Genomic DNA, 27940 nt, shown 5'->3' on the forward strand with positions numbered 1-27940 from the left:
GAACCATGTACCAACGGGGCATGGGGAGCCCTTACTCGCTGGCTCTCTCCAGGGACACAGAGAATGTCCTATCTGTGACCGGGGCACTGGGTTTGTCTCCTGAGGAGGGGAGGGGCTCAAACTGAGACCCCCTAGGTGCCCTATCCTGGTATGGTTTCAGCTCCCTCAGGGTCAATCCAGAGTCACTCCCAACTGCATTGGGATAAGGGCTGGATTCTGATCTCGGGGGCCCTCCGGCGTCCATCTGGAATTGACTGCAATGGTGTTGCTCCAGATTTACAATGGAGTAGAAGTATCCAGGACATGTGGGTGGTCTGACATTTGCAGTGCTGGATTAGGAGTCAGGACTCCTGGATTCTATCCCCAGCTCTGGGAGGGGAGCGATAAGCAGTGGTTATCCTGAATTCTATCCCACAACCTCTTGGAGTCTCTGAATTTTGGGGTGACAAAAATGCAGTTTTATCAGACGGGCCCTGCCATTTATTTATCATCATTATCAAAAAACATATTTACATAAATAGCCACTGAATGTATAAAGGTCGATAAGGCTGGGTAATGACCCGCCGTGCCCTCAGCTTTGGTGGGATAGAGACAAGACAAGAAAGATGGAGAACACAAGGCTTAGGGGACGGGAATGCAGGAGACATGGCTGGAAGAGTGCCATTGGATTTCAGGAAAATGAAGGATGTGCCAAGCGGGTCAGATCATCTCCACGCATGGAGCTGAGGGAACTGGGACTCCAGAAAAGATGGGTAGAGCAAAGAAGGGGACTCTCTCTTGAGCGAGATTTTTGGCCTGGCTGAGGGCAAGAGGTAGAAGACAGAAGAAGGCTGGAGCTGACCGAGGTGACCTACAGCCAGGGCGTCTTTGAGCTCAGGCCATAGCGACTCAAACCAGCAGACCGTGAAGTCTGCTGCTTGCCGGGGGCTAAGATTCGCAATGTGACGGAGAGACTGCCGAGACTCATCAAGCCCTCGGATCGCTACCCCTTCCTTCTTCTCCACGTGGGCACCAATGATACTGCCAAGAATGACCTTGAGCAGATCACTGCGTACTACGTGGCTCTGGGAAGAAGGATAAAGGAGTTTGAGGCGCAAGTGGTGTTCTCGTCCATCCTCCCCGTGGAAGGAAAAGGCCTGGGTAGAGATCGTTGAATCGTGGAAGTCAACGAATGGCTACGCAGGTGGTGTCGGAGAGAAGGCTTTGGATTCTTTGACCATGGGATGGTGTTCCATGAAGGAGGAGTGCTGGGCAGAGACGGGCTCCACCTTACAAAGAGAGGGAAGAGCATCTTTGCGAGCAGGCTGGCTAACCTAGTGAGGAGGGCTTTAAACGAGGTTCACCGGGGGAAGGAGACCAAAGCCCTGAGGTAAGTGGGAAAGCGGGATACCGTGAGGAAGCACAGGTAGGAATGTCTGTGAGGGGAGGGCTCCTGCCTCATACTGAGAATGAGAGGCGATCAGCAGGTTATCTCAAGTGCTTATATACGAATGCACAAAGCCTTGGAAACAAGCAGGGAGAACTGGAGGTCCTGGTGATGTCAAGGAATTATGACGTGATTGGAATAACAGAGACTTGGTGGGATAACTCACATGACTGGAGTACTGTCATGGATGGTTATAAACTGTTCAGGAAGGACAGGCAGGGCAGAAAAGGTCGGGGAGTAGCACTGTATGTAAGGGAGCAGTATGACTGCTCAGAGCTCCGGTACGAAACTGCAGAAAAACCTGAGTGTCTCTGGATTAAGTTTAGAAGTGTGAGCAACAAGAGTGATGTAGTGGTGGGAGTCTGCTATAGACCACCAGACCAGGGGGATGAGGTGGATGAGGCTTTCTTCCGGCAGCTCGTAGAAGCTACTATATCGCACGCCCTGGTTCTCATGGGTGACTTTAATTTTCCTGATATCTGCTGGGAGAGCAATACAGCGGTGCATAGACAATCCAGGAAGTTTTTGGAAAGCGTAGGGGACAATTTCTTGGTGCAAGTGCTAGAGGAGCCAACTGGGGGGGAGCTTTTCTTGACCTGCTGCTCACAAACCGGGAAGAATTAGTAGGGGAAGCAAAAGTGGATGGGAATCTGGGAGGCAGTGACCATGAGTTGGTTGAGTTCAGGATCCTGACACAGGGAAGAAAGGTAAGCAGCAGGATACGGACCCTGGACTTCAGGAAAGCAGACTTCGACTCCCTCAGGGAACGGATGGGTAGGATCCCCTGGGGGACTAACATGAAGGGGAAAGGAGTCCAGGAGAGCTGGCTGTATTTCAAGGAATCCCTGTTGAGGTTACAGGGACAAACCATCCCGATGTGTCGAAAGAATAGTAAATATGGCAGGCGACCAGCTTGGCTTAACGGTGAAATCCTAGCAGATCTTAAACATAAAAAAGAAGCTTACAAGAAGTGGAAGGTTGGACATATGACCAGGGAAGAGTATAAAAATATTGCTCGGGCATGTAGGAATGAAATCAGGAGGGCCAAATCGCACCTGGAGCTGCAGCTAGCGAGAGATGTCAAGAGTAACAAGAAGGGTTTCTTCAGGTATGTTGGCAACAAGAAGAAAGCCAAGGAAAGTGTGGGCCCCTTAATGAATGAGGGAGGCAACCTAGTGACAGAGGATGTGGAAAAAGCTAATGTACTCAATGCTTTTTTTGCCTCTGTCTTCACTAACAAGGTCAGCTCCCAGACTGCTGCGTTGGGCATAACAACATGGGGAATAGATGGCCAGCCCTCTGTGGAGAAAGAGGTGGTTAGGGACTATTTAGAAAAGCTGGACATGCACAAGTCCATGGGGCCGGACGAGTTGCATCCGAGAGTGCTAAAGGAATTGGCGGCTGTGATTGCAGAGCCATTGGCCATTATCTTTGAAAACTTGTGGCGAACGGGGAAAGTCCCAGATGACTGGAAAAAGGCTAATGTAGTGCCCATCTTTAAAAAAGGGAAGAAGGAGGATCCTGGGAACTACAGGCCAGTCAGCCTCACCTCAGTCCCTGGAAAAATCATGGAGCAGGTCCTCAAAGAATCAATCCTGAAGCACTTACATGAGAGGAAAGTGATCAGGAACAGTCAGCATGGATTCACCAAGGGAAGGTCATGCCTGACTAATCTAATCGCCTTCTATGATGAGATTACTGGTTCTGTGGATGAAGGGAAAGCAGTGGATGTATTGTTTCTTGACTTTAGCAAAGCTTTCGACACGGTCTCCCACAGTATTCTTGTCAGCAAGTTAAAGAAGTATGGGCTGGATGAATGCACTATAAGGTGGGTAGAAAGTTGGCTAGATTGTCGGGCTCAACGGGTAGTGATCAATGGCTCCATGTCTAGTTGGCAGCCGGTGTCAAGTGGAGTGCCCCAGGGGTCGGTCCTGGGGCCGGTTTTGTTCAATATCTTCATAAATGATCTGGAGGATGGTGTGGATTACACTCTCAGCAAATTTGCGGATGGTACTAAACTGGGAGGAGTGGTAGATATGCTGGAGGGCAGGGATACGATACAGAGGGACCTAGACAAATTGGAGGATTGGGCCAAAAGAAATCTGATGAGGTTCAATAAGGATAAGGTCAGGGTCCTGCACTTAGGACGGAAGAACCCAATGCACAGCTACAGACTAGGGACCGAATGGCTAGGCAGCAGTTCTGCAGAAAAGGACCTAGGGGTGACAGTGGACGAGAAGCTGGATATGAGTCAGCAGTGTGCCCTTGTTGCCAAGAAGGCCAATGGCATTTTGGGATGTATAAGTAGGGGCATAGCGAGCAGATCGAGGGACGTGATCGTTCCCCTCTATTCGACATTGGTGAGGCCTCATCTGGAGTACTGTGTCCAGTTTTGGGCCCCACACTACAAGAAGGATGTGGATAAATTGGAGGGAGTCCAGCGAAGGGCAACAAAAATGATTAGGGGTCTGGAACACATGACTTATGAGGAGAGGCTGAGGGAACTGGGATTGTTTAGTCTGCAGAAGAGAAGAATGAGGGGGGATTTGATAGCTGCTTTCAACTACCTGAGAGGTGGTTCCAGAGAGGATGGTTCTAGACTATTCTCAGTGGTAGAAGAGGACAGGACAAGGAGTAATGGTCTCAAGTTGCAGTGGGGGAGGTTTAGGTTGGATATTAGGAAAAACTTTTTCACTAGGAGGGTGGTGAAACACTGGAATGCGTTACCTAGGGAGGTGGTAGAATCTCCTTCCTTAGAAGTTTTTAAGGTCAGGCTTGACAAAGCCCTGGCTGGGATGATTTAATTGGGGATTGGTCCTGCTTTGAGCAGGGGGTTGGACTAGATGACCACCTGAGGCCCCTTCCAACCCTGATATTCTATGATTCTGTGATTCTATGACTCATGCTTTAAGGTCCACAACGCACCCATCGCTTGGAGGCACTCGGAACAGATTCTGCTTCATTGACACCGGAGCCAGGCAGAGGTATATCTAGGGTGTAGGGTGACTTGGAGAAGCATCCATGTGTCGTGGGTTTACAGCACAGACCAGAGGGGAAGGCCAGAGCCATGGACTTCCTGCCGGCCCCTGGAATAGGACATCTCCATACAGCAGCAAGAGGACATGATTGCCAGCATCCTATGATGGCTGGAAGTAGCCTTGTAGAGCTCCTTGGGCTGGCACAGTGGAACGGATTCTGGGTGGGGAAGTGACATGCCCGCTGGGTCTGAGGGGGCAGAAGCCAAGGTGAGAGGAGGAGAAGTGGGGTGGAGAAGTATGGACCCAACCTTGGGCTCCTCCAATCTTTCTTTCCTCACCGACACCCTCTTCCCCCTTGTCCATCAACTGCAACGAAGGATGAAGAAGACCATGCCTGCTTGCATTCCATCTGCCTGGCTCTGAGCCTCCAGCTTGGCTGGGTTTGGAGACCGTTGCCTGGTTGTCCTGTGAACTTCAAGCAGCCATTGCCACCACAGACAGTTGGCTTGGAAAAGGACCAGCCAATGCTTCTCCCATGGGTGGCTTCGGTCGTACCTTCCAGGTATAGCGGTCAGTTTTCCAAAATAAATACGCCATGGTCTGTCCCTTCTCCATGACGGTTGATGAGGCAAGTTCGGGTGGGTTCTCCCACAGGTGCAGCAATCTCTCTCCCCAGGCCAAAGAAGGGCTGCTGGATGTCTCTCTCTGAGAAGGCACCCTAGATGAGCTATAAATGGTCCTTCAGCATTTGCTGAAGTCCTAACTGTGAGGCACCTGGATCAGATGCCAGGCCCAACTTCAGAGGGATGAGTAGAGAGAGACGTAGTGGGGAACCCACCTGCAACATGTGTGGTCCGCAGAACAGGATAACAACCTACTACTGCTACTAAACAATGAGAGTTACTCCAGCAGCTCCATCTGTGATGTTGGCTCTTAAGGTTGTGGCTTCAATCCCAGCTGGTGACCCAGCTGCTATATAACATGATGGTTCACACAGGATAACAACCTGCTACTGCTACCAGCTAATGGGCTTACTCCTGCAGCTCAGTTGGCTGTGTTCAATGATTATTAGCACTGACAGCTGTGGGTTCAAGCCCTGCTGATAACTTGGGGGGGAGCTTGTTTACATGAGAGGATAACAGCTTCCTACTGCTACCACCCAGTGGAGTTACGTGGGGCAAAGTCCATGATTTTGGTCCTGAAGGTCATTGGTTCAGTCCCTTGTTCATGATGCACCATGGGAGGTTGTCACGTAAAGAGCTAGTCCAGGTAGGAGGTTAATAGCTTACTGCTGCTAATGAAGTTCATCTGGGATTTTGGTGGGTGCAATCCCTGCTGGTGGGAGGATGAGGGTAGACCCCAGGGGGTCAGCAATGGCTGACGTGGGCGTCTCAGAAGTTGAGGCTCAGCAGGTTTTCAGAGAGCTTGTTCAGATCCCGGCTACAGGGCTCTCTGTGCAGGACGAAGTCCACCTTCTGGTCCTGACCCGTGAAGATCGTCAAGAGCTCCTGCCGAAGCCGCTCAGTCTCCCGCGGCTTCCGTACCACCTCCGCCTCCTCTCCCTTTTCCTCCTGCAGCTGTCTCCTCTGCCGCCGCTCCCCGGGGGGCTTCCTGTCCCGCAGCTGCAGCACCTCTGTCTGGGAGGCTGGCCGGCTGGGGGCGGGAAAGGGAGCCCCATGCCCCGCAAAGGAGTGGCAAGTGGGAGGCTTCTGCCTGCAGTGAGGAGCATTGAGGCAAAGTTAGCATCAGCTCCCAGCCACCCCCAGCCCCAAGCCTGACCCCCCAGATGGTTGGCAGGGGACATGGATGCAGTTCCCAAGTCTGACCAGCAGGGCGCAGGCAGGCATTTGGCAGTCAAAAATGCCAGCCTTCAAGGGGAGGAATCAGCATCTCCTTAAAGGGATTTTGGCACATGGGGCATTTCTTCTCAGCTGAAGGAGGTTTGGCTGAGAGGGGTGGTTCCCCACACGACTAGGTACCTGAGGGGTTTCTGCAGGAATTCATCCAAGGTGGGACCCTCTCGGCCCAGCGGGTCATCTGGAACCATGAAGATGTTCCCCACGAAGGTGAACTGCAGCAGTCTGAGAGGGAAGAAGAAGTTTAGAATCCCATTCGGGATCAGAGCCAGCACCCCATAGAGAGGAGGTCCCCTTCTCTGTCCCCCTGAGCCGGCTAGTTTCCTGCTCTGGGGCCAGGTTGGAGCTGGAGGGGAAAGGCCTAAGATCCCATTCCCACCCTGCTGAGCTAGCCAGTTCCCCTACCCTGGGCCTGGATCAGACTTGATGCCCCCTAGAGGGGAAAGGCCCTGTGTCCCATTCCCCACTCCCTGAGCCAGCCAGTCTCTGCCCAGGAGCTGGGTGGGAACCAGCACCCCCTAGAGGGGAAAGGCCCCATGTCCCATTCCCTGGCCCCCTCACCTCTCTTTGATGATTCTGGTCCATTTCTTGGACTCCTGCATGAGGTCCCGGAGCTGGTCATTCGTGACGATGACGCCGTTAGTCTCCTCTGCCAGCCTGAGCATGAACCTAACCCAAAGGGGGCAGAGTGAGACCCCAGCACTCCAGGCCCTGCTCTGGGTTCCAGGACAAGGCTAAGAGCTGGGTCCCAGATGCTGGCTGTACCCAACACTGACCACAAGGTGGCGGCAGCACCACAGGAGTGGAACCATAGTCCCCTATAGGGAAGCAGTGTGATAATGAGGTGATGGGCATAAGGGGGTCCCTGTCTGCCTGCTCTAAGCAGGCTGCAGGTCTGGAGTGAGGGGCACCACGGAGCTGGGGGGTGGATGCCAGAGCTGGGATGGCAGGGATCCCTGGGTAAGGATTGAGAGGCCGCACAGAGCTATTTCATCCCCACCTCTGGAGCTCAGCCTTCAATTAACCCCCAGCTGCAGGGACTTTCTGCTTCACAGCCACCCCCTCGTTCCTCATGTGACCAGATAGGGGTGTAGCAGCCCCTCGCAGCTTGGAAAGCCCAGTGGGGGTGGACCTCCGAGGCCTGGCCCCTCAGCTCTCTGCCAGCTGGGCTCAGACAGCACCACATCGGTGGCTCCACTGAGTCCTCTGCTCCTGCAGGGGCAGCATAGAGTGTGGGAGGGCTCCCCACATCAGGAGGGGGGCGGAGAGGGAGCCCCAGGTTTACCTGTCATCGTAGGATGTGATGCGCTTCCCAGCCACTTGGCGTGAGGGTGTCAGTGACAGCAAGCTCAGGTCCTGCAGCTGGGTCAGGAAATGTCTCTCTGGGGGAGGAGGGGAGATGGAGTCAGCAAGCATGGGGCTGGAGGACAGGGTGGGGCTTTAGGAAGTGGGATCTATGAGGGTGAGCATCAAGCCCTAGGGGGCAGGGTGGTATGGGGTAACAAGAGGCCCCGGGGGGCAAGCTCATGGCAGAGTAGCGAGGGGCCCCAGGGGGCAAGCTCATGGCAGGGTAGCAAGGGGCCCCAGGGGGCCAGGGGTGGTGAAGGGCCCCAGGTGGCAGGCCCGGGCAATGTCATGCAGGGCGATAAAGCTCCATCATCACCCCACCTCCCTTCTTACCTTCCACCCTGGCAACCTTCTCCATCCTCCACTGTGGCACGAAGACCGTCACCTCCCGGTGCCCACGGTCCCAGAAATACTGCACAGCCAGAGCGATGCCCCGGCAGGAGAAGAACTGGTGTAAGCCGTGCCTACAGGAGGGACGGAAGGCGATGTTGAGGCATGGAGGTGCTGGCACTGGGTTCCCCTGGCACAGCGTTGGGCAAATAGGGGAAGAGGGGCCAATGCAATAGGACAGTCCTAGAATTCTGAGCTCTACGCCAGATGCGGGAGAGGAATTGCAAGAACAAGGAGTAATGGTCTCAAGTTGCAGTGGGGAAGGTTTAGGTTGGATATTAGGAAAAACTTTTTCACTAGGAGGATGGTGAAGTACTGGAATGGGTTACCTAGGGAACTGGTGGAATCTCCTTCCTTAGAGGTTTTTAAGGTCAGGCTTGGCAAAGCCCTGGCTGGGATGATTTCGTTGGGGACTGGTCCTGCTTTGAGCAGGGGGTTGGACTAGATGACCTCCTGAGGTCCCTTCCAACCCTGATATTCCATGATTCTATGAATTGGGGCTGGTTTGGTCCTGAAGCCAAATGATGCCTATGGACTAGTCAAGTATAGGGCCTTAGGAGACCTCAAATCCAGATGAAGCCCCAAGATCAAAGGCTTGATGTTCCGATAGGCTCCAAGACTAGACTAGGCTCCAGAAACCTGAGACTGGATTGTGCATAGGCCTCAAGACTACACTATCCCTCAGGACTCTAAGCTTGTGGTGACCTCAAGACATTCCTGTGGTGACCTCAAGAGTAGACTAGGCCCTAAGGCCTACAGACAAGTCAAGCCTATGGTCTTGGGGCCTAGGTTGGTCTTGAGGGCAGGAAAATCTAACATAGAATCCTGCGGCCCAAATTGATTTTGAGGTCTATGGTCAAGTCAAACATAGAGTCTTGAGGCCTACAGGAATGCCAAGTCTAGGATCTTAGTCTGATCTTGGGACCTATGGGGCAGATCAAACATAGAGATCTGGGGCCTGATCTGATCTTGAGGCCTGTAGGAAAGTGAAGCCTAGAGTCTTGGGGCCTGTTTGGGTTTTGAGGCCTAGTGAGGCCTACAGGAAAGTCAAGCCTACAGTCTTGAAGCTTAGCTGCTCTTAAGGCATATTGATGCCTAAAGGTACATCAAGCCTAGATTCTCCAGGCCTACTCTGGTCCTGAGGTCAATGGACAAGTCAACCATAAAATGCTGGGGCCTAGTCTGGTCTTGAGGCCTACAAGAAAGAAAAGGCCTTGAAGCCTAGTTAAGGTGTATTGAGGCCTGCAGGCAAGTTGAAAGACCTAAGTCAATAGGGTTAAGAGGTATTCAGCTGACCAAGCATCCTGGTTTCTTAGCTGGGCTCACCACGCACCATGCCCTAGGTCTCGGAGCAAGACGCAGCAACACAGGCTACTTACACCATGGCTACATTGCTGCCATCGATAATGACCCTCCTTAAGTTCTTTTTCCCTGGCGTGTTGGCCAAGATGAGCTTGAAGGGTGTCCGGATGGCTTCCTTAAACCGCTGGGCTCCGGTCACCATTGGCACTGGGCCTGCTGGCACTGGGTACATATCCTCAGCTGGCTGGCTCTCCTCGGCAGCCCATGCAGGGGAAGCTACAGGGGTCACATCCATGGGGAAATCAGAGCCTTCTGGGAGGGGAGGTGGGCCACGGACTCCTCTGTGGACAGGAGACCCTCCTTTCCTCCCCGGCTCACAGTGATGTTGACCCTGGGGATACTCCTTGCCATTCAAGAGGGCCGGCTCTCCATCTCTGCAGCTGCCTTTATCCTCCAGCCTAGTTTTAACCCCAGCCTCCTCTTGGTGGTTGGCTTTCTCATTGAGCCTTCTCAGTAGGCCGGCCAAGGGGGCCCCTGTCCAGATCTCAGCCGGGATCTCGCTGGGTGAGTGGCCACAGTTGGCCGCTGCTGACTTGATGACCTCCAGCAGGTATTCGTGTTCATCTTGGGTCGTCTCTGGGGGCGGAGGAGGAGGAGAAGACGTCTCCCTTGCCCCGGACTCCTGAAAGGGCGCAGGGTCATGCCCCTGCTGGGAGGAGGAGGCCTGTTCCATCTGGACCCTGTCCAGGATTTTTGAGGGGGCTTCCCGCACACCACATTCCAATAGCACCTTCTTCACCACCCGCTCCTCGTAGCCCATGGTCTTGAAGAAGTTCAGCATGATCTTGAACTCCTTCTCCGTCCATGATGATGACAGGGCCCCAGCCGACTGTTCCTCCTCCTCCTCCTGGCTGCTCTCCTCCGGCCCCCTTTCCTCCACGTCTCTCATCCAGTCCTGGGTGCCGGGGAACATCAAGTCTTCTTGAGCCTGCTGGCTGCCGTCCAAACCTGGGACGGGTTTCGATGACCTCTTGTAAAGCACTGGCCTCTCAGAGGCCTCCTCCGCCAGCTTCTCCTGGTCCTGAGGACAGCCTGGGATGCCAGACCTGGAGCCCTGATGCCTAGTCTGGTCTGGAGGTCTACTGAGGTCAAAGAAGCCCTGGTGCCTAGCCCCACCTGTCGCTTTCACTTCCCACCATTGCAGCTGGTCCCGATTGATACCTGGTGGCACCCATGCTCTATTTCTTGGTGTCCATTCCCCGACTTCCTCCTGGATGTCCCGCACTAGGCTGAGCAGCTCCTCCTTGAGTGGGGTGGGCAGGATAAGAAGGTCTATGGCATGCTTGTCATCGTGGGACTCCACCAGCTCCCGGAAGGCCTTCTTCACCAGAGCCTCCTGCTCCTCCGGCAGCCGTGGTGCCTTCTGGTATTTCTCCACGAACTCCTGGATGCGGCTCTGGGCCATCACAAAGGCTTCAGCTAGGCCTGAGACCAGCAGGGAGCCGGGGCTGAGCAGGACCAGGTTGGCAGAGGTCCCCTTAGTGAGACAGTCCAGGAAGAGACCTTGAGCTCCCACAAAGACGCACTGCATGTCCTTAGGGTAGCAGACTTTCTCGCTCAACTCCGGGCTGCAGAGCCCCTTGATATACTCCTGGAGGACACAACACAGGGACAGGGTTAGAACGGGCTATTGCGGGACACCGGCTTCCAAGAATGTGTCTTCTGCTGGCTGGAATGAGAACTTCTCACTGTGTATCATGAGCCCTGTACTACTCAGCACTGGGCTGGGGCTTTATTTGAGGCAAAGATTGTCTGTGCAACACCTTGCACAACAGGGCCCTGATCTTGGTCGGAGTCTGTGGAGCGCCTGGCACAATACGGCCCTGATCTCGGTTGGGGTCTGTGGAGTGCCCAGAACAGTGGGGCCCTGATACATAATTATATGTTTGTATACAAACAAAATCTGCATTTAAATGAATATTTTTTAAGACGCAAAACCCAGCACTCAAAAGTTAGGAAATGCCAGAATAGCAGATGTCTGGGTAATCTTAACTCTGCTCCCTCCCACACATACATCACCACACAGGTTTTAATTACACGATCACAGGTATCTATCTATCCTCATACAGACCCCCACTCTCTCTCTATCACTGTGTCCAGACAATCTCTACCATCTATCCATCCATGCATCCATACGCTCCCTATCTATCTATCCATCTATCTATCTCCATACACCCCACTAGTTGCTCTTATCACAATTAATAATGGCTACAAAGGGTGTGTGATGATGCCCCTCAACCCCTACCCACAGCCCCCTGCTGTCTGGAACTTAACTTGGCTGCCCCTGGTTGTGTCTAGTTGTACAAGATGGCAGGGTATTCGGGGTACAGTTGTGTAAAAGAGTAATCACAGTGCAAGAAATGTTAGGCAAAAGAGAATTTTGTGTGGTAAAAGGAAAAGGGGAGGAATGATGGGAACACTGAGCCTTGGGGTGGCTCCGGGGGATTAGATTGTTGCTTTGGTGGGTGTGCATGAAAACTCTGTGGGCATGGGGGAGGCAGTTACACCTTGTGTAAAATTAATTTGGCTAATATGACGTTATGGAGGTTAAACTATATGGAAGGAATGTGCATTTTCCCAGGACGTGTGGAGTGTCTATTGGAGAAGGGGTAAAAGAAATGCAAATAAAACATGGTACTTCATTAAAATCCTAATAGGGCTCCAAAAGGAGCCACAATAGGTTGTGCTTTCTTTTTCAGATCTGTGTGTTTTGGAGCAGGAGATGAAAGTGGAAAGTAATCAGAACTCTAGTGGAAGTGGAATGTTTCCCTTTTAAGACACTCTCTAAACTGCTAACAGCTTTGGATCCAAAAGCAAGCTAGTAAGCCTCTGTGTGTAAATGCAAATTACCTAGCTGATGGGCACAAAGGAGCTGCAAATAACGAATACATCTGGTCAGCAAACAAGCTACTAGAAGACTCAGATTATGGCCCTCCAGGAAAGGGAGGTGAAAAAAACAAGTCAAGCCTGAAAATAAGGGGGACAGGTTAACCTTAAGGGGTGTGTGTGTGTGTGTGTGTACAGTGCTAAAATCTGAAGCTGTGTCTCAGCTATTACCTGAGAATAAACTTAAAGCTTGGTACAGCAGAGAAACTATTGCAAACTTGGTCTGTTGTACAAGAGGGGAAACTGAGGTACACCATCTCATGAATTTCATAAATGACCAGTGAGTGAGGTAATTCACTAGCCTGACTATAGAACGAAATAAGGACAGCCTGGAGGTAATTCTTCTGTTTTTCCTGCAATTAGCAAGGAAATTTGTAAAAGAAAGTTTCAGAGGAACAGCCGTGTTAGTCTGTATTCGCAAAAAGAAAAGGAGTACTTGTGGCACCTTAGAGACTAACCAATTTATTTGAGCATGAGCTTTCGTGAGCTACATCTGATGAAGTGAGCTGTAGCTCACAAAAGCTCATGCTCAAATAAATTGGTTAGTCTCTAAGGTGCCACAAGTACTCCTTTTCTTTTTGTAAAAGAAAGTGGTATTATTATTAAGCAATAATCTGTCCCCACCAGGGGGGTGGAAATTGTTTCTTTTGTTTTTCAGACACTCTACAAGCAAGCTGGCGCCAGCGGAAGAATAACTCAGAATACCATGGATCTATGTTTTGTGTTGTTTGTCTGTGGTGTTTGTCTTGTTGCTAGCATTGTTGTGTTTTAATGAACAGAAAATCTCATGATGTGGGTGGGGGATGGCTTCAAAAGGCTGACCTTGGGGGGGCAGATGTGTATGGGAATGCAAAATGCTCAACTAGGAGGCCAGCACCTGTGTAATAGCTACCGTGGTACCTGGAAATGGAATGGCAAGTAAGGTGGCCCCCACAAGCCCTATGGAAATAATGAGAAGGGGAGGAGCTCACTGGGAATCAATGGAGGGGTGTGTAAAATAGTGTAAATCAACAGAAGATGTTTGGATGTGCCCCTCTCCTATGACTATGGAGGAGCAGAATCAATGGCCTATGGAAGGGGTGGACAATTGGGTGTACTGTGTATAAGGTGTTTTGCTGGGAATGTACATCTTACTGGGGGCACAATTACACCAGCCCATAACCAAACTACACCCATCTACATGCTGCTATATGGACTTTGGTGCACAAATGGATCTGTGAATCTTATTGCTGTGAATAAGCCAGGGCTTACTGCCTGATTCCATACCAAGTGGTCAAGCTGGTTTGGACAATATCCCATTTCTCTGTGAACATTCAATGGACTTATGATATGGACAAAAGCAAGCAAAACCTCCAGGGGCAGCTTGTTGCAACTGCCAGCAACTGGACACAAGATCGTGACCCCATCGAAGGAGGAGAGGCAGTGTTTTGGGGGTGTCTCGGATGTTGGACCATACTGCAGTGGTCAGGACTCAGTGTTGCTGTGGATTTTGAATTGTTAACTGTACTTGTGTTACGCTGCATAGGGATATAACCTATAAGTAATGTAATAAGCCCTCCAAACCTTGCAGTGTACTAGACAACCCGGACCCAACCTTCTCAGGCCCACTCTAATGGGAAGTCTGGAACACTAATTGGAATAGGTGTGGTATGCCCGTACGAGAGAAGGTGCAGGGCACAATACTACACAAGGGGCAGTGGGACAAATGGAATATCGACACCTTCCACCTTGATGCCTGGCCCTATCAGGAAATGTGTCGCCATATGTCCTATGCTTTTCCAGGGATACCTGGGCAGGAGGATCCCAAAAGAAAAAAAAGGGGTGGAGTGTTAGGATATAGATATTCAGGCCTGTCTGCAAAGGCCTGTACTTTAAGAATTTAGGTGTATTCTTATCACTTGGCTAGTTATAGAGGTATAAAAGAAGAATCAAAATCACTGTCTGCCGGTGTAAGGGCCTTCTCTTACTGTGACAGTCTGAGGCCCTGTTCTTAGCCTAAGGCCTTTGGCTAAGCAGCAGAGGCAGCCATAAGCTGGGAAGCGAACAGTCACATCCCCACATTCCAAACTAGTCACATTGAAATACGGTGCTATTGGGCTGTTAGGCACTATCAGGACAGGATTGTATTCCTATCACCTCCAGAGAAAGGGAAGTGCCTAGAAAATGTAAAAGGAAACTTAGTTTGATAGCATCCTGTCTGGCAAGAACTCACTTATCAATAGCTGGGATGTGAAATCCTCACTTCTGTATTGTCTTGTCATTATAGTTCCCACTTTGCTATTGTTTGTCTGTATAATCTCTGTCTGGTTCTGTGATTGTTCCTGTCTGCTGTATAATTAATTTTGCTGGGTGTAAACTAATTAAGGTGAAAAGAAAAGGAGTACTTGTGGCACCTTAGAGACTAACCAATTTATTTGAGCATGAGCTTTCGTGAGCTACAGCTCACTTCGTGAGCTGTAGCTCACGAAAGCTCATGCTCAAATAAATTGGTTAGTCTCTAAGGTGCCACAAGTACTCCTTTTCTTTTTGCGAATACAGACTAACACGGCTGTTCCTCTGAAACCTAATTAAGGTGGTGGGATATAATTGGTTACATAATCATGTTACAATATGTTAGGATTGGTTAGTTAAATTTCAGGAAAATGATTGGTTAAGGTATAGCTAAGCAGAACTCAAGTTTTACTATATAATCTGTAGTCAATGAGGAAGTGGGTGGGTGTGGGAGATGGGAACAGGGAATGGGGGTAAGAAAATTGGAATCATGTTTTGCTAAAGGGGGAAATGGGAACAGGGAATGGGAGTAAGGAAGTTGGAATCATGTTTGGCTAAGGGCAGGAATGGGAACAGAGACACAGGTGTAAGGCTCTGTGGTGTCAGAGCTGGGAAGGAGGACACTAAGGAAGGAAACTGGAATCATGCTTGCTGGAACTTCACCCCAATAAACATCGAATTGTTTGCACCTTTGGACTTCGGGTATTGTTGCTCTCTCTTCATGCGAGAAGGACCAGGGAAGTAAGTGGGTGAAGGAATAAGCCCCCTAACAGCCCCCACCCCCAGCTCTGCAGGTGCCCCTCACTCCTGACCTGCAGCCCCCTGCTAGCCCAGCCCTGGGCTTCCCCAGCTGCGTGTACTTCCTAAACCACTGTGTGCAAGCTGATCAGCACGTGGGCGTGACTGTGGGGAGGGAGGGAGAGAAGATGGTTATTTTGGCTGCAATTTCCCCCCCTGTCGGTTTCACGCCCGCAGCAGCAGAAGAAAAATTCCCTGCCGCTTTGGGTGGAATCGAAAGCAAAATCAGTCAGGGGTGTGTCCTGAAATACAATCACTTCCTAGGGTGCCGGAGAGTTATGGCAGGTCAGCTCCCTGTTGGGCAGGGTTCTCAAACTTTTGTACTGGTGACCACTTTCACACAGGACACCTCTGAGTGCGACCCCCCTTATCAATTAAAAGCACTTTTTCATATATTTAACACCATTATAAATGCTGGATGCAAAGCAGGGTTTGGGGTGGAGGCTGACAGCTCGCGACCCCCATGTAATCACTTCACGACCCCCTGAGGGGTCCCAACCCCCAGTTTGAGACCCCCTGCTGTAGGGGCTCCCACCTTTCAGAACAAACCAGAGAGAGTGACACTGGCAGACCAGGTGCCAGCTCGTGCCAAGGTCCCCAGGCCTCAACTGAACACTGACAAATAGAGGGCGGGCACCCATCTGGCTCCCCTGTGCATTAGTGTTGGTGATAAATTTGCTAGCCTGCCAGGATTGTCCTGGAGTTTCCAGGAATTAAAGATTAATCTTTAATGAAAGGTTATGTGATGTGATGAAACCTCCAGGAATACGTCCAACCGAAATTGGCAACCCTACCTGGTGAAATCAGTATGAGGGTTCTAGGAATGTGTGGAGACTTTAGGGGATGCTTGTGAGCCGCGGCCTGTGTTAATCTCACTTATAACACCAGTATCCCTGCTTGGGAGATCATATCTGCCCTGTAAATCACCAGGACAGGGACATGAATGGCTGTAAAATGCAGGAGGGCAGGGGCGAGACATGAACTAGGGCAAAATGCTGGGCTCCAACAGCAACCTCCTGTCCCGGCGTTGCCAGACAATCGCGGGACGTTAAAGAGACTGCAAGACTTTGCCCTTTGCTCTCCCCGCCTTATGAAGCAAGCCAGTGCCTCCTGTCAGCTGAGTTTCCAGCTCAGAGCAGAAGAGGGGGAAGGGAAGAAAAAGCCCTAAAAAGGAGGAGCTGTATCTTTATGCTGCTTAGACATGGTGGGGTGAGGATTACTAAGCACAAGCAAAAGATCCCCAGTGCTTGGCCTGGGCTAGCCCTGGAGGACATATAGAGCTGGCTTCTTATCGAAATGTCTATTACTTTTTGATACCTAGCCTGGAACTCATTGGTGTGCATGTGTCTACCTGCTTTACCCTTGTTTCCTTTTCCTATGTAATAAAACTGGATATAGTCTATTATAGGATTGACTACAAGGGTTGTCTTTGGCATGAGTTCTAAGATGCGATTGACCTAGGATAAGTGACCAGTTCTTTGCAGCTGGGAGGAAGCTGAATATTGCTGTGATTCTTGGGGTAAGGGACCATCTGTCACAAAGGCAGGCTCCCCGGGTGCTGAGACAGATTGGGGTACCCTAGGGGAACTCTCTGTGACTCCATGCTAAGGGTGTGATCGTGCCTGAGGAGTTCACACTTGAGAATCGATTGGTGACATCTAAGCACAGAACTCCCAGCCAGTCTGGGCTCTGTGCCTGGTTCCTAAGTTTGCTCTGAGGTTGCTACCACACTCTTGAACCGTTGAAGAACAAAGGGATATAAACACAGGACCAAATCCCCAATGGGCTGTGAATCAGTGTCACTCGACTGGGGATCTGCTCACACCAACTTCAATAGAGCGACAGCTTATTGACCCCAGCTGGGATCTGGCCCCATTGACTCCAATGGACATACGACCCATTGACTCCAGCTGGGATCTGGCCCCATTGACTATGGTGGGGTCCAGACTGCATAAATACTGGTTAAAAATTCATCAATCGATTTCAGAGGCAAGGAATGGTGGGAAGAGGCAGAAACTCAATGTTAGAACAACTGGTGCAGAACCCAGGGAGTGAGTGACAATCTTGAAGATGCAGGGTGTATCGAAATTCACTCAGGGCAGAGACAGGTGTGGGGAGGTTTAGATGATATGAGTTAGCTACCAAATGTAAACACAGAGAGAAGCAAAGTCATGAGGTTGAACTACACACGGGATGTTGGTGGAGCTACACCCAGAGTTGTCATACACACAAGATGGTGTGAAACCTACTCACAAGGTGTTGGGACACACACACACACACTGGGGACGGGGGTGTTAAATTCCTTAGGGACTGAATCCCTTTGGAATTGTAACACACCCGCATGCAAGGTTGTGATACAAGGGGGGTGGGGGCTGTATGTGTATTAAACCCCGTTAGTGTTATCTCACACTCACGGTTGTGATACATCCCACACACACACACATCGTGCTGTGCTCTGCACCCCTGCTGGTTTGTGATCAGTATCGACGGCCATGGTTGGTTAGTATCCACATGTGATATATTTACACAGGCGGGGTTGGGACACATGCACACGCACGGTGAGTGTGTTACGGTTATACGCACACTCACTGGTTGCTACTGTACACAGTCTGAAGGTGGATTTATGTTTCTGCACAAAAGCCAGAAAAGGTTGGCCATTTTACAAAGAGCTTAGAAATAGTGGAGAGGAGTTTTGGCTGGACAGACAGATGGATGGATGGACAGGGTGTGTGGAAGGGTGGGTGGATGGATGGGTGGAGCACCATGGATGGATGGACAGAGTAGGTGGAGGGCCGTGGATGGATGGATGACAGGGTGTGTGGAAGGGTGGGTGGAGGGCCATGGATGGATGGATGGATGGATGGATGGACAGGGTGGGTGGGTGGAGGGCCATGGATGGATGGATGGGTGGATGGATGGACAGATGGATGGACAGAGTGGGTGAATGGGTGGGTGGAGGGCCATGGATGGATGGATGCATGGACAGGGTGGAGGGTTGTGGATGGATGGATGGATAGATGGATGGACAGGGTGGAGGGCTGTGGAAGGATGGATGGATGGATGGATGGATAGATGGATGGACAGGGTAGAGGGCTGTGGAAGGATGGATGGATGGATGGATGGTTAGATGGATGGACAGGGTGGGTGGATGGGTAGGTGGAGGGCCGTGGATAGATGGATGGATGAATGGATGGATGGATGGACAGGGTGGAGGGCTGTGGATGGATGGATGGATAGATGGATGGACAGGGTGGGTGGATGGGTAGGTGGAGGGCCATGGATAGATAGATGGATGGATGGATGGATGGAGACAGTGGAGGGCCGTGGATGGATGGATGGATAGATGGATGGATAGATGGATGGACTGGGTGGGTGGAGGGCCGTGGATGGATGGATTGATGGATGGACAGGGTGGAGGGCCGTGGATGGATGGATGGATGGATGGACCCAGTGGGGGGCCGTGGATGGATGGATGGATGGGTGGATGGATGGACCCGGTGGAGGGCCATGGATGGATGGATAGATGGATGGACCCAGTGGGTGGGTGGAGGGCCGTGGATGGATGGATGAATGGATGGATGGATGGACAGGGTGGAGGGCCGTGGATGGATGGATGGGCGGATAGATTGATGGACGGGGGGGTGGATGGAAGGGTGGAGGGATGGATAGATGGATGAAGGGGTGAATGAAAGGTGGACGGATGGAGAGGTGTATGGGGGATAGAAAAATATATATCTAGCTAGAAGGGTGTCTATGGTGATAGATAATTAGAGGAGGGATAGAGGGCATGGGCAATGGGGGTGTGGGAGGATGTGTGTGTGTGTTGGGAGCATGGGGAAGTGTCTGAGGATGGGTGTGCGTTTATGGGGATGGGGAGATGGGGGTGTATGTCGGGGGTTGGGGGAATGGATGAGGGTGTCAGGGGATGGGTAAGTGTTTCGGGGGATGTGAGACAGGAGCATGGGGGAATGGAGGCATGGGCGGGTTGAGGAGATGGATGGAGGTCTGCGGGGGTGTGAGGGGATGGGGAGGTGTGGGGGGGGTGGATTAGGAGTGGAGGACAAGGGGTGTATCGGGGGATGGGAGTGTGGGGATATCAGGTGTCATAAATATAAAGGGAAGCGTAAACACCTTTAAAATCCCTCCTGGCCAGAGGAAAAACCCTTTCACCTGTAAAGGGTTAAGAAGCTAGGATAACCTCGCTGGCACCTGACCACAATGACCAATGAGGAGACAAGATACTTTCAAAGCTGAAGGTGGGGAGAAACAAAGGGTCTGGGTCTGTCTGGGTGATGCTTTTGCCGGGGACAGAACAGGAATGGAGTCTGAGAACTTAGTAAGTAATCTAGCTAGGTATGTGTTAGATTATGATTTCTTTAAATGGCTGAGAAAATTTTGCTCTGCTCTAACCGGATACCTATGTTCTCTGACAGTGATTGTCAGCCTACAGAAAAATCCTTAAAAAAAAAAACCTAACACCTTTGTCTCCAGGTAAACAGACAGAAAACCCCTCCAGTTGCTCTTAGGTAAAAAAAAAAACAAAAACTTCTTCCAGTCTCTGAAGACTAGTGAATTTCCCTGCAGAAGATTAACTACCCTGCCTTTAGGTAGAGAAAACTCCAGCTCACCAAAGACAATCCCCTGTTGTCTCTGCTCTGGCCCCCAAGCAGAGACAAAAAAACCTCTAACTGCTTTCAGCTGAAAACCTGCTTTCCAGCAGCCCAAAGGGAAAAAAAAATATTTCCTTTTCAAATCTGTGCTTCTGATTCAAAAAATCTCAAATTGATCTCAAAATGATTTCAAGGTAATCCCACCACTCTGCCACCATGTCAAGGTTCCTTCCCCACTCTGAACTCTAGGGTACAGATGTGGGGACCTGCATGAAAACCCCCTGAGCTTATTCTTACCAGCTTAGGTTAAAACTTCCCCAAGATACAAACTATTTTACCTTTTGCCCTTGGACTTTATCGCTGCCACCACCAAGCATCTAATAAATATATAACCGGGAAAGAGCCCGCTTGGAAACATCTTTCCCCCCAAAATCCTCCCAAATCTTACACCCCCTTTCCTGGGGAAGGTTTGATAAAAATCCTCACCAATTTGCACAGGTGACCACAGACCCAAACCCTTGGATCTTAAGAACAAGGAAAAAGCAATCCGGTTCTTAAGAAGAATTTTAATGGAAGAAAAAGTAAAAGAATCACCTCTGTAAAATCAGGATGGTGAATACCTTACAGGGTAATTAGATTCAAAACATAGAGAATCCCTCTAGGCAAAACCTTAAGTTACAAAAAGACACAAAAACAGGAATATCAATTCCATTCAGCACAGCTATTTTCTCAGCCATTTAAAGAAATCATAATCTAATGCATCTCTAGCTAGATTACTTACTAAGTTCTCAGACTCTATTCCTGTTCTGTCCCTGGCAAAAGCATCACCCAGACAGACCCAAACCCTTTGTTTCCCCCCACCCCCACAGCTTTGAAAGTATCTTTAGTCTCTAAGGTGCCACAAGTACTCCTTTTCTTTTTGTCTCCTCATTGGTCATTGTGGTCAGGTGCCAGCGAGGTTATCCTAGCTTCTTAACGCTTTACAGGTGAAAGGGTTTTTCCTCTGGCCAGGAGGGATTTTAAAGGGGTTTACCCTTCCCTTTATATTTATGACAGCGGGCGTGGGGGGAGATGGACGTATGTCGGGGGATGGGAGTGTGGGGGTGGCAGGGGTGGGGGGCTATTGGGGGATTGGGGATGGGAGTGTGGGGGTGGAGGAAGATGGGGGGTGTCGGGGGATGCGGAGATGGGGGTGTGTCTGGGGATGGGGGATGGGAGTGGGGGGTGGCGGGCATGGGGGTATGTCGGGGGACGTGGGGGTGGGGGGAGATGGGGGACGGGAGTGTGGGGGTAGCGGGCATCAGGGGTATGTCGGGGGACGTGGGGTGGGGGGAGATGGGGCTGGAATGGGGGATGGGGGACGGGAGTGTGGGGGTAGCAAGCATGCGGGGAGATGGGGGTATGTCGGGGGACGTGGAGGTGGGGGGAGATGGGGCTGGAATGGGGGACGGGAGTGTGGGGGTAGCGGGCACGCAAGGAGATGGAGGTATGTCGGGGGACAGGGGCATGGGGAGAGGCGGGGGTGTGTCGGGGAGAACCCAGCAGCCCCCCGTTACCTTTGCTCTCTGCAGGTCCTGCTGGGGGCCCTGCAGCTGCAGCCAGCTCTGCCTGGCGCTCATGGGGGCGCAGGGGGGGGCCTGCCTGGCGTCCAGCACCCCCAGCACGTTGAGCTCCACGCCGAAGAGCCGCTCGATGCGGGGCCACTGCTCTGTGACAGCTGCCTGGGCCTCCTCGGGGACTGCGAACTCGTCCAGCGCCCCCATCGCCGCGGCGCCCATCTCCATGGTGCCGCCTGGCGCCACGGCGCCCACCTCGGCCTGCCTGGGCCACAGGGTGGAGGGGTTAATTACGGGTCATCGTTAATTCACGGGGGTGCGGGTGGTGGGCAATGCGGGCGCTGGGCAGGCAGGGGAGGGGTGAGAGGCAGGTGAAGAGACTTGGCTGGCCGGGGGAAGAGGGGGGGGCTTAGATTTTGCATTGGGGACGCAGGCTACCCCCTAGTCTTGCAGTGCCTCCCCATAATGCCCCAAGAGGGCTCCCACAATGCACTGGGAGAAGCTTGGCACAGCGCAAAGGACCGTGGGAAACAGGGACACAGACTCTGGCTCCCACAGTGCACTGGGCTAAGGCAAGCGCCGACCGCTGGGCTCTCTCCGCCATGACGATGTACCCCCGCTGAGCTACCGCCCACCTTGTCTGAATACCAAAGAGCGCCAGACCCGAGCATCACAACCAACTCTTCCCAGACAGGAAGGGGAATAAACTCTGGATCAAGCTCTAAACCAGCCCAGCGACTCCAGTGTAAACGCTCTGATCTTCGTTTCATGCTCCGGATGGTTCCCAGCTCACCCAGATCAGCTATTCTGGGAGCCAGCTAAAGGCGTGGGTTTAACCCGGGTCAGAATCACTGTGCACGCGTGTTCCTACCTGAGTTTCAAACGTTTCTGTAGTGCTGGCTTGGGTCTTTGGGCGCTGCTAACAAAAATATATATAATAATTAATAGATGAGATATTACACGTTAATAATACTGCAAGATAACACTAAATTATTAATTCCAAATTATACATAATTGATCATAAATACCCAATAATCATAATAGTTAACATACAGTATGTAACGATGAATTATAAATAGTAACTAATGAATTGTAAATAATCAGTGATAATCACAATAATTAATCTACAGCACGTAATACCAATGAATTACAAATAATATATAGGTTTCAGAGTAGCAGCCGTGTTCATCTATATTCGTAAAAAGAAAAGGAGGACTTGTGGCACCTTAGAGACTAACCAATTTATTTGAGCATAAGCTTTCGTGAGCTACAGGTCACTTCATCGGATGCATTCAGTGGAAAATACAGTGGGGAGATTTATATACATAGAGAACATGAAACAATGGGTGTTACCATACACACTGTAAGGAGAGTGATCACTTAAGGTGAGCTATTACCAGCAGGAGAGCGCGGGGGGGGGGGGGGGGGGGGGACCTTTTGTAGTGATAATCAAGGTGGGCCATTTCCAGCAGTTGACAAGAACATCTGAGGGACAGTGGGGGGTGGAGGGGGGGAAATAAACATGGGGAAATAGTTTTACTTTGTGTAATGATCCATCCACTCCCAGTCTCTATTCAAGCCTAAATTAATTGTGTCCAGTTTGCAAATGAATTCCAATTCAGCAGTCTCTCCTTGGAGTCTGTTTTTGAAGTTTTTTTTTTGAAGAATTGCAACTTTTAGGTCGAAAGAGATTCAAGTGTTCTCCGACTGTTTTTTGAATGTTATAATTCTTGACGTCTGATTTGTGTCCATTTATTCTTTTACGTAGAGACTGTCCAGTTTGACCAATGTACATGGCAGAGGGACATTGCTGGCACATGATGGCATATATCACACTGGTAGATGTGCAGGTGAACGAGCCTCTGATAGTGTGGCTGATGTGATTAGGCCCTATGATGGTATCCCCTGAATAGATATGTGGACACAGTTGGCAACGGGCTTTGTTGCAAGGATAGGTTCCTGGGTTAGTGTTTTTGTTGTGTGGTGTGTGGTTGCCGGTGAGTATTTGCTTCAGGTTGTGGGGCTGTCTGTAAGCAAGGACTGGCCTGTCTCCCAAGATCTGTGAGAGTGATGGGTCGTCTTCAGGATAGGTTGTAGATCCTTGATGATGTGTTGGAGAGGTTTTAGTTGGGGGCTGAAGGTGATGGTTAGTGGCGTTCTGTTCCTTTGTTTGTTGGGCCTGTCCTGTAGTAGGTGACTTCTGGGTACTCTTCTGGCTCTGTCAATCTGTTTCTTCACTTCAGCAGGTGAGTATTGTAGTTGTAAGAGTGTAAGGGGACACCATCATAGGGCCTAATCAAATCAGCCACACTATCAGAGGCTTGTTCACCTGCACATCTACCAATGTGATAGATGCCATCATGTGCCAGCAATGCCCCTCTGCCATGTACATTGGTCAAACTGGACAGTCTCTACGTAAAAGAATAAATGGACACAAATCAGATGTCAAGAATTATAACATTCATAAACCAGTCGAAGAACACTTCAGTTTCTCTGGTCACTCGATTTCTGATCTAAAAGTGACTATTCTTCAACAAAAAACTTCGAAAACAGACTCCAAGGAGAGACTGCTGAATTGGAATTCATTTGCAAATTGGACACAATTAATTTAGGCTTGAATAGAGACTGGGAGTGGATGGGTCATTACACAAAGTAAAACTATTTCCCCATGTTTATTCCCCCCCTCCACCCCACACTGTTCCTCAGATGTTCTTGTCAACTGCTGGAAATGGCCCACCTTGATTATCACTACAAAAGGTTCCCCCCCCGCCCCCGCCCCCGCCGGCTCTCCTGCTGGTAATAGCTCACCTTAAGTGATCACTCTCCTTACAGTGTGTATGGTAACACCCATTGTTTCATGGTCTCTATGTATATAAATCTCCCCACTGTATTTTCCACAGAATGCATCCGATGAAGTGAGCTGTAGCTCACGAAAGCTCATGCTCAAATAAATTTGTTAGTCTCTAAGGTGCCACAAGTCCTCCTTTTCTTTTTGCAAATAATATATAATAAATCTAAAATAAATAATAATCATATTAATATACAATGCATTATAGAGAGTAATTAATGAACTACAAAATATATGCTCATTCTTAATCAATAATAATTAATATACAATACACAATAACGATGCATTAGAAATAGTAATTAATGACATAAATAATTGCTCATAATAAACCCATTATAATATTCACAATAAATATACAGTCCATAATAATGTTGAATTAGAAATGGTAACTAATGATATATAACCAGTCTGACTAAATAAATGGAATAATCACAATGATTAAATTATTATACAAGGCATAATAGCAATTATAAATAGCTACTAGTGAATTATAAATAAGATAATATGGCTCATAATGAATGATACCAGAGCGCATGAAGGGGGTACAAGTTTGGTGTGTGACCCGTAATCCCTGGCTCTTCCAAGAGGGTCAGGATTGTCTTCCCCATTGTACAGATGGGAAAATGTAGTCACCCAAGGAGAAGGGATTTGCCCAAGGTGAGCCAGCAGGCCCGTAGCAGAACCAGGAATAGAACCCAGGAGTCCTGGTTCCCAGCGCTCTATCCCCTAGACCCCACTCCCCTCCCTGCGCCAGGGACAGAACCCAGGAGTCCTGACTCCCAGCCCCCTCCCCCCATTCTACCCCCTAGATTCCACTTCCCTCCCAGACCTGGGGATAGAGCCCAGGGGTCCTGCCTCCCGTCCCCATCCCCATCTCCATCCGCTCCCCCCCACTCCCCTCCCCGCGCCAGGGACAGAACCCAGGAGTCCTGACTCCCAGCCCCCTCCCCCCATTCTACCCCCTAGACTCCACTTCCCTCCCAGAGGCGCGGATAGAACCCAGGAGTCCTGCCTCCCATCCCCCCATCCGCTCCCCCCCACTCCCCTCCCGGAGCCGCGGATAGAACCCAGGAGTCCTGACTCCCAGACCCCCCCCCAGGATCGCACTCACCATAGCCCGGGTCCGGGCTGCCCCGAGCAGGCTGCGGGCGACGCTGCCAGGCGGAAGCGCTGACGGCGGCTCCACCCCGCGGGGCCCCGAGCGGGCGGGGGAGGCTCCAGCTGCTGCGAAGTTTCACTTCCCCCGGCCCTTGTGTCTGCCGGCCTCTGCCCCTGACCTGCCCCCGCCCGGTTTCCCCCTCCACCGGCCCGGTCCCAGCCCCTGCCCCTGCCCCTGCCCGGTTTCCCCTTCCACCGGCCCCTGCCCCTGCCCCTGCTCCCGCCCGGTGCCCCCCTCCACCGGCCCGGTCCCTGCCCCTGCCCCTGCCCGGTTTCCCCTTCCACCGGCCCCTGCCCCTGCCCCTGCTCCCGCCCGGTGCCCCCCTCCACCGGCCCCTGCCCCTGCCCGGTGCCCCCCTCCACCAGCCCCTGCCTCTGCCCAGTGCCATGTGCCCACCTCCACCAGCCTCTGCCCTGCCTGGTGCCCCCCTCAGCCAGCCCCTGCCCCTGCCCAGTGCCCTTCTCTCCGCCAGCCTCTGCCCCTGCCAGTGCCATGAGCCCCCCCTCCAATCGGCCTCTGCCCTGCCTGGTGCCATGAGCCCCCCTTTGTCTACTTCTGCCCTGCCTGGTGCCCTGTGCCCCCTCCACTGGCCTCTGCACCCTGGCCCCATGGCTAGCTGTGCCCATACAGCCTCTGCCTGCCTGTTCATCCATCCACAAACCCATCCCTCCATCCATCCCCCTAGCTCTCCATCCATATGCTCCTTTATCCTTTCATCCATCCACCCTGCTATCCATCCATCCACCGCTTTATCTATCCATCCATCCGCCCGCCCCCATCTATCCATCCCCAAGCCCTCTATCTCTCTATCCCATCCATCCATCCACCGCTTTATCTGTCCATCCATCCACCCTTTATGTATCTATCCATCCATCCGCCCCGTCTATCCATCCCCAAGCCCTCTATCTCTCTATCCCATCCATCCACCGCTTTATCTGTCCATCCATCCACCCTTTATGTATCTATCCATCCATCCCCAAGCCCTCTATCTCTCTATCCCATCCATCCATCCATCCATCCATCCACCGCTTTATCTGTCCATCCATCCACCCTTATGTATCTATCCATCCATCCCCAAGCCCTCTATCTCTCTATCCCATCCATCCATCCATCCACCGCTTTATCTGTCCATCCATCCACCCTTTATGTATCTATCCATCCATCCGTCCCCGTCTATCCATCCCCAAGCCCTCTATCTCTCCATCCATCCATCCACCGCTTTATCTGTCCATCCATCCACCCTTTATGTATCTATCCATCCATCCGCCCCCCTGTCTATCCATCCCCAAGCCCTCTATCTCTCCATCCATCCATCCACCGCTTTATCTTTCCATCCATCCACCCTTTATGTATCTATCCATCCATCCGCCCCCCTGTCTATCCATCCCCAAGCCCTCTATCTCTCTTTCCATCCATCCATCTCCACAAACACCCATCCATCTGCCCCAGTTTCTGTCTGTCCCATGCAGCCCATCTATCTGGCCCCACACACCCTCTCTGGCTGTCACTGCTCTCCCCACCCCCCTAGAGGCCCCCTCCCGCCACTGCCCGGCCCAGCTGGGAAATTCCAGGTTGTGACACGGGGCGAGGCAGGGGCGGGGACCGGCTCTGGCCGGGGAAGTGGGTTTGTGCGGCTGGCTCTTTGTATGAATGGGAGGAAAGTCTGAGGCTTCCAGCCTCCCCCCTGCCAGGTGTGGCTGACTCATATCTTCTGAGCCCCTCCGCAGAGATCAGGCCCCCCGTTGTGCCCGGTGCTGCACGGACCCCAACTGAGATCAGCCCCCTCCCCCCCCCCGTTGTGCCCGGTGCCGCACGGACCCCAACTGAGATCAGCCCCCTCCCCCCCCCCGTTGTGCCCGGTGCCGCACGGACCCCACCTGAGATCAGCCCCCTCCCCCCCCACCTTGTGCCCGGTGCTGCACGGACCCCAACTGAGATCAGCCCCCTCCCCCCCACGTTGTGCCCGGTGCTGCACGGACCCCAACTGAGATCAGCCCCCTCCTCCCCCCGTTGTGCCCGGTGCCGCACGGACCCCAACTGAGATCAGCCCCCTCCCCCCCCCCCGTTGTGCCCGGTGCCGCACGGACACAGTCCCTGTCCCGAAGAGCTCAAAGTCTGAACAGACACAGGGTGAAAGGGGAAACTGAGGTAGAGAGGGGACAGGACTTACCCCAGGTCTCATAGCAATTCCGTGGCAGAGCTGTGTGCTGAGTCCCAATCACCTGTCCTATGCACCTGATCCAGCCAGTGGCTTCCAGCTTCCTGAGGGCGGGGCCAGGCTATGAACTTCCATTCATCCCTCCCCCAGCCCTGCCCTCTCTTAACCCTTTGTGAACTGCCCCAAAGGGACCGTAGTGAGATGGACACGTTTCTACTGTCGGGCTTTGTAGACTATCTGCAAGGAAGTGTTCACCCACCCACTGAAATGCAGCCAGCTCTGGGGTGGGGCAGCT

At 51.7% G+C, this 27940-nt stretch overlaps 1 protein-coding gene across 8 annotated transcripts; it reads right to left on the reverse strand.

Moving 5' to 3' along the window:
• Window positions 1–457: 457 nt before the first annotated feature.
• Window positions 458–27717, reverse strand: KHNYN (KH and NYN domain containing). Of its 8 annotated transcripts, none has more exons than XM_048819594.2 (9): window positions 27658–27717; window positions 22352–22396; window positions 21481–21745; window positions 9377–10950; window positions 7941–8071; window positions 7546–7642; window positions 6822–6929; window positions 6384–6485; window positions 458–6117 (listed from the first exon to the last, which is right to left on the reverse strand). In XM_048819594.2, exons 3-9 carry the CDS (start codon window positions 21706–21708, stop codon window positions 5796–5798), a joined length of 2562 nt encoding a protein of 853 aa, XP_048675551.1. In that variant the 5' UTR covers window positions 21709–21745; window positions 22352–22396; window positions 27658–27717; the 3' UTR covers window positions 458–5795. The 8 variants fall into 8 exon arrangements, with proteins under 8 accessions (XP_048675551.1, XP_048675545.1, XP_074975021.1 ...); XM_048819588.2 differs by having other exon boundaries at window positions 21481–21741; window positions 27658–27702; XM_075118920.1 differs by having other exon boundaries at window positions 22352–22399; window positions 27658–27695.
• Between the last annotated feature and the right edge of the window lie 223 nt (window positions 27718–27940).

The sequence above is a fragment of the Caretta caretta genome, chromosome 13 (genome assembly GCF_965140235.1).
Source record: "Caretta caretta isolate rCarCar2 chromosome 13, rCarCar1.hap1, whole genome shotgun sequence".
NCBI lineage: Eukaryota > Metazoa > Chordata > Testudines > Cheloniidae > Caretta > Caretta caretta.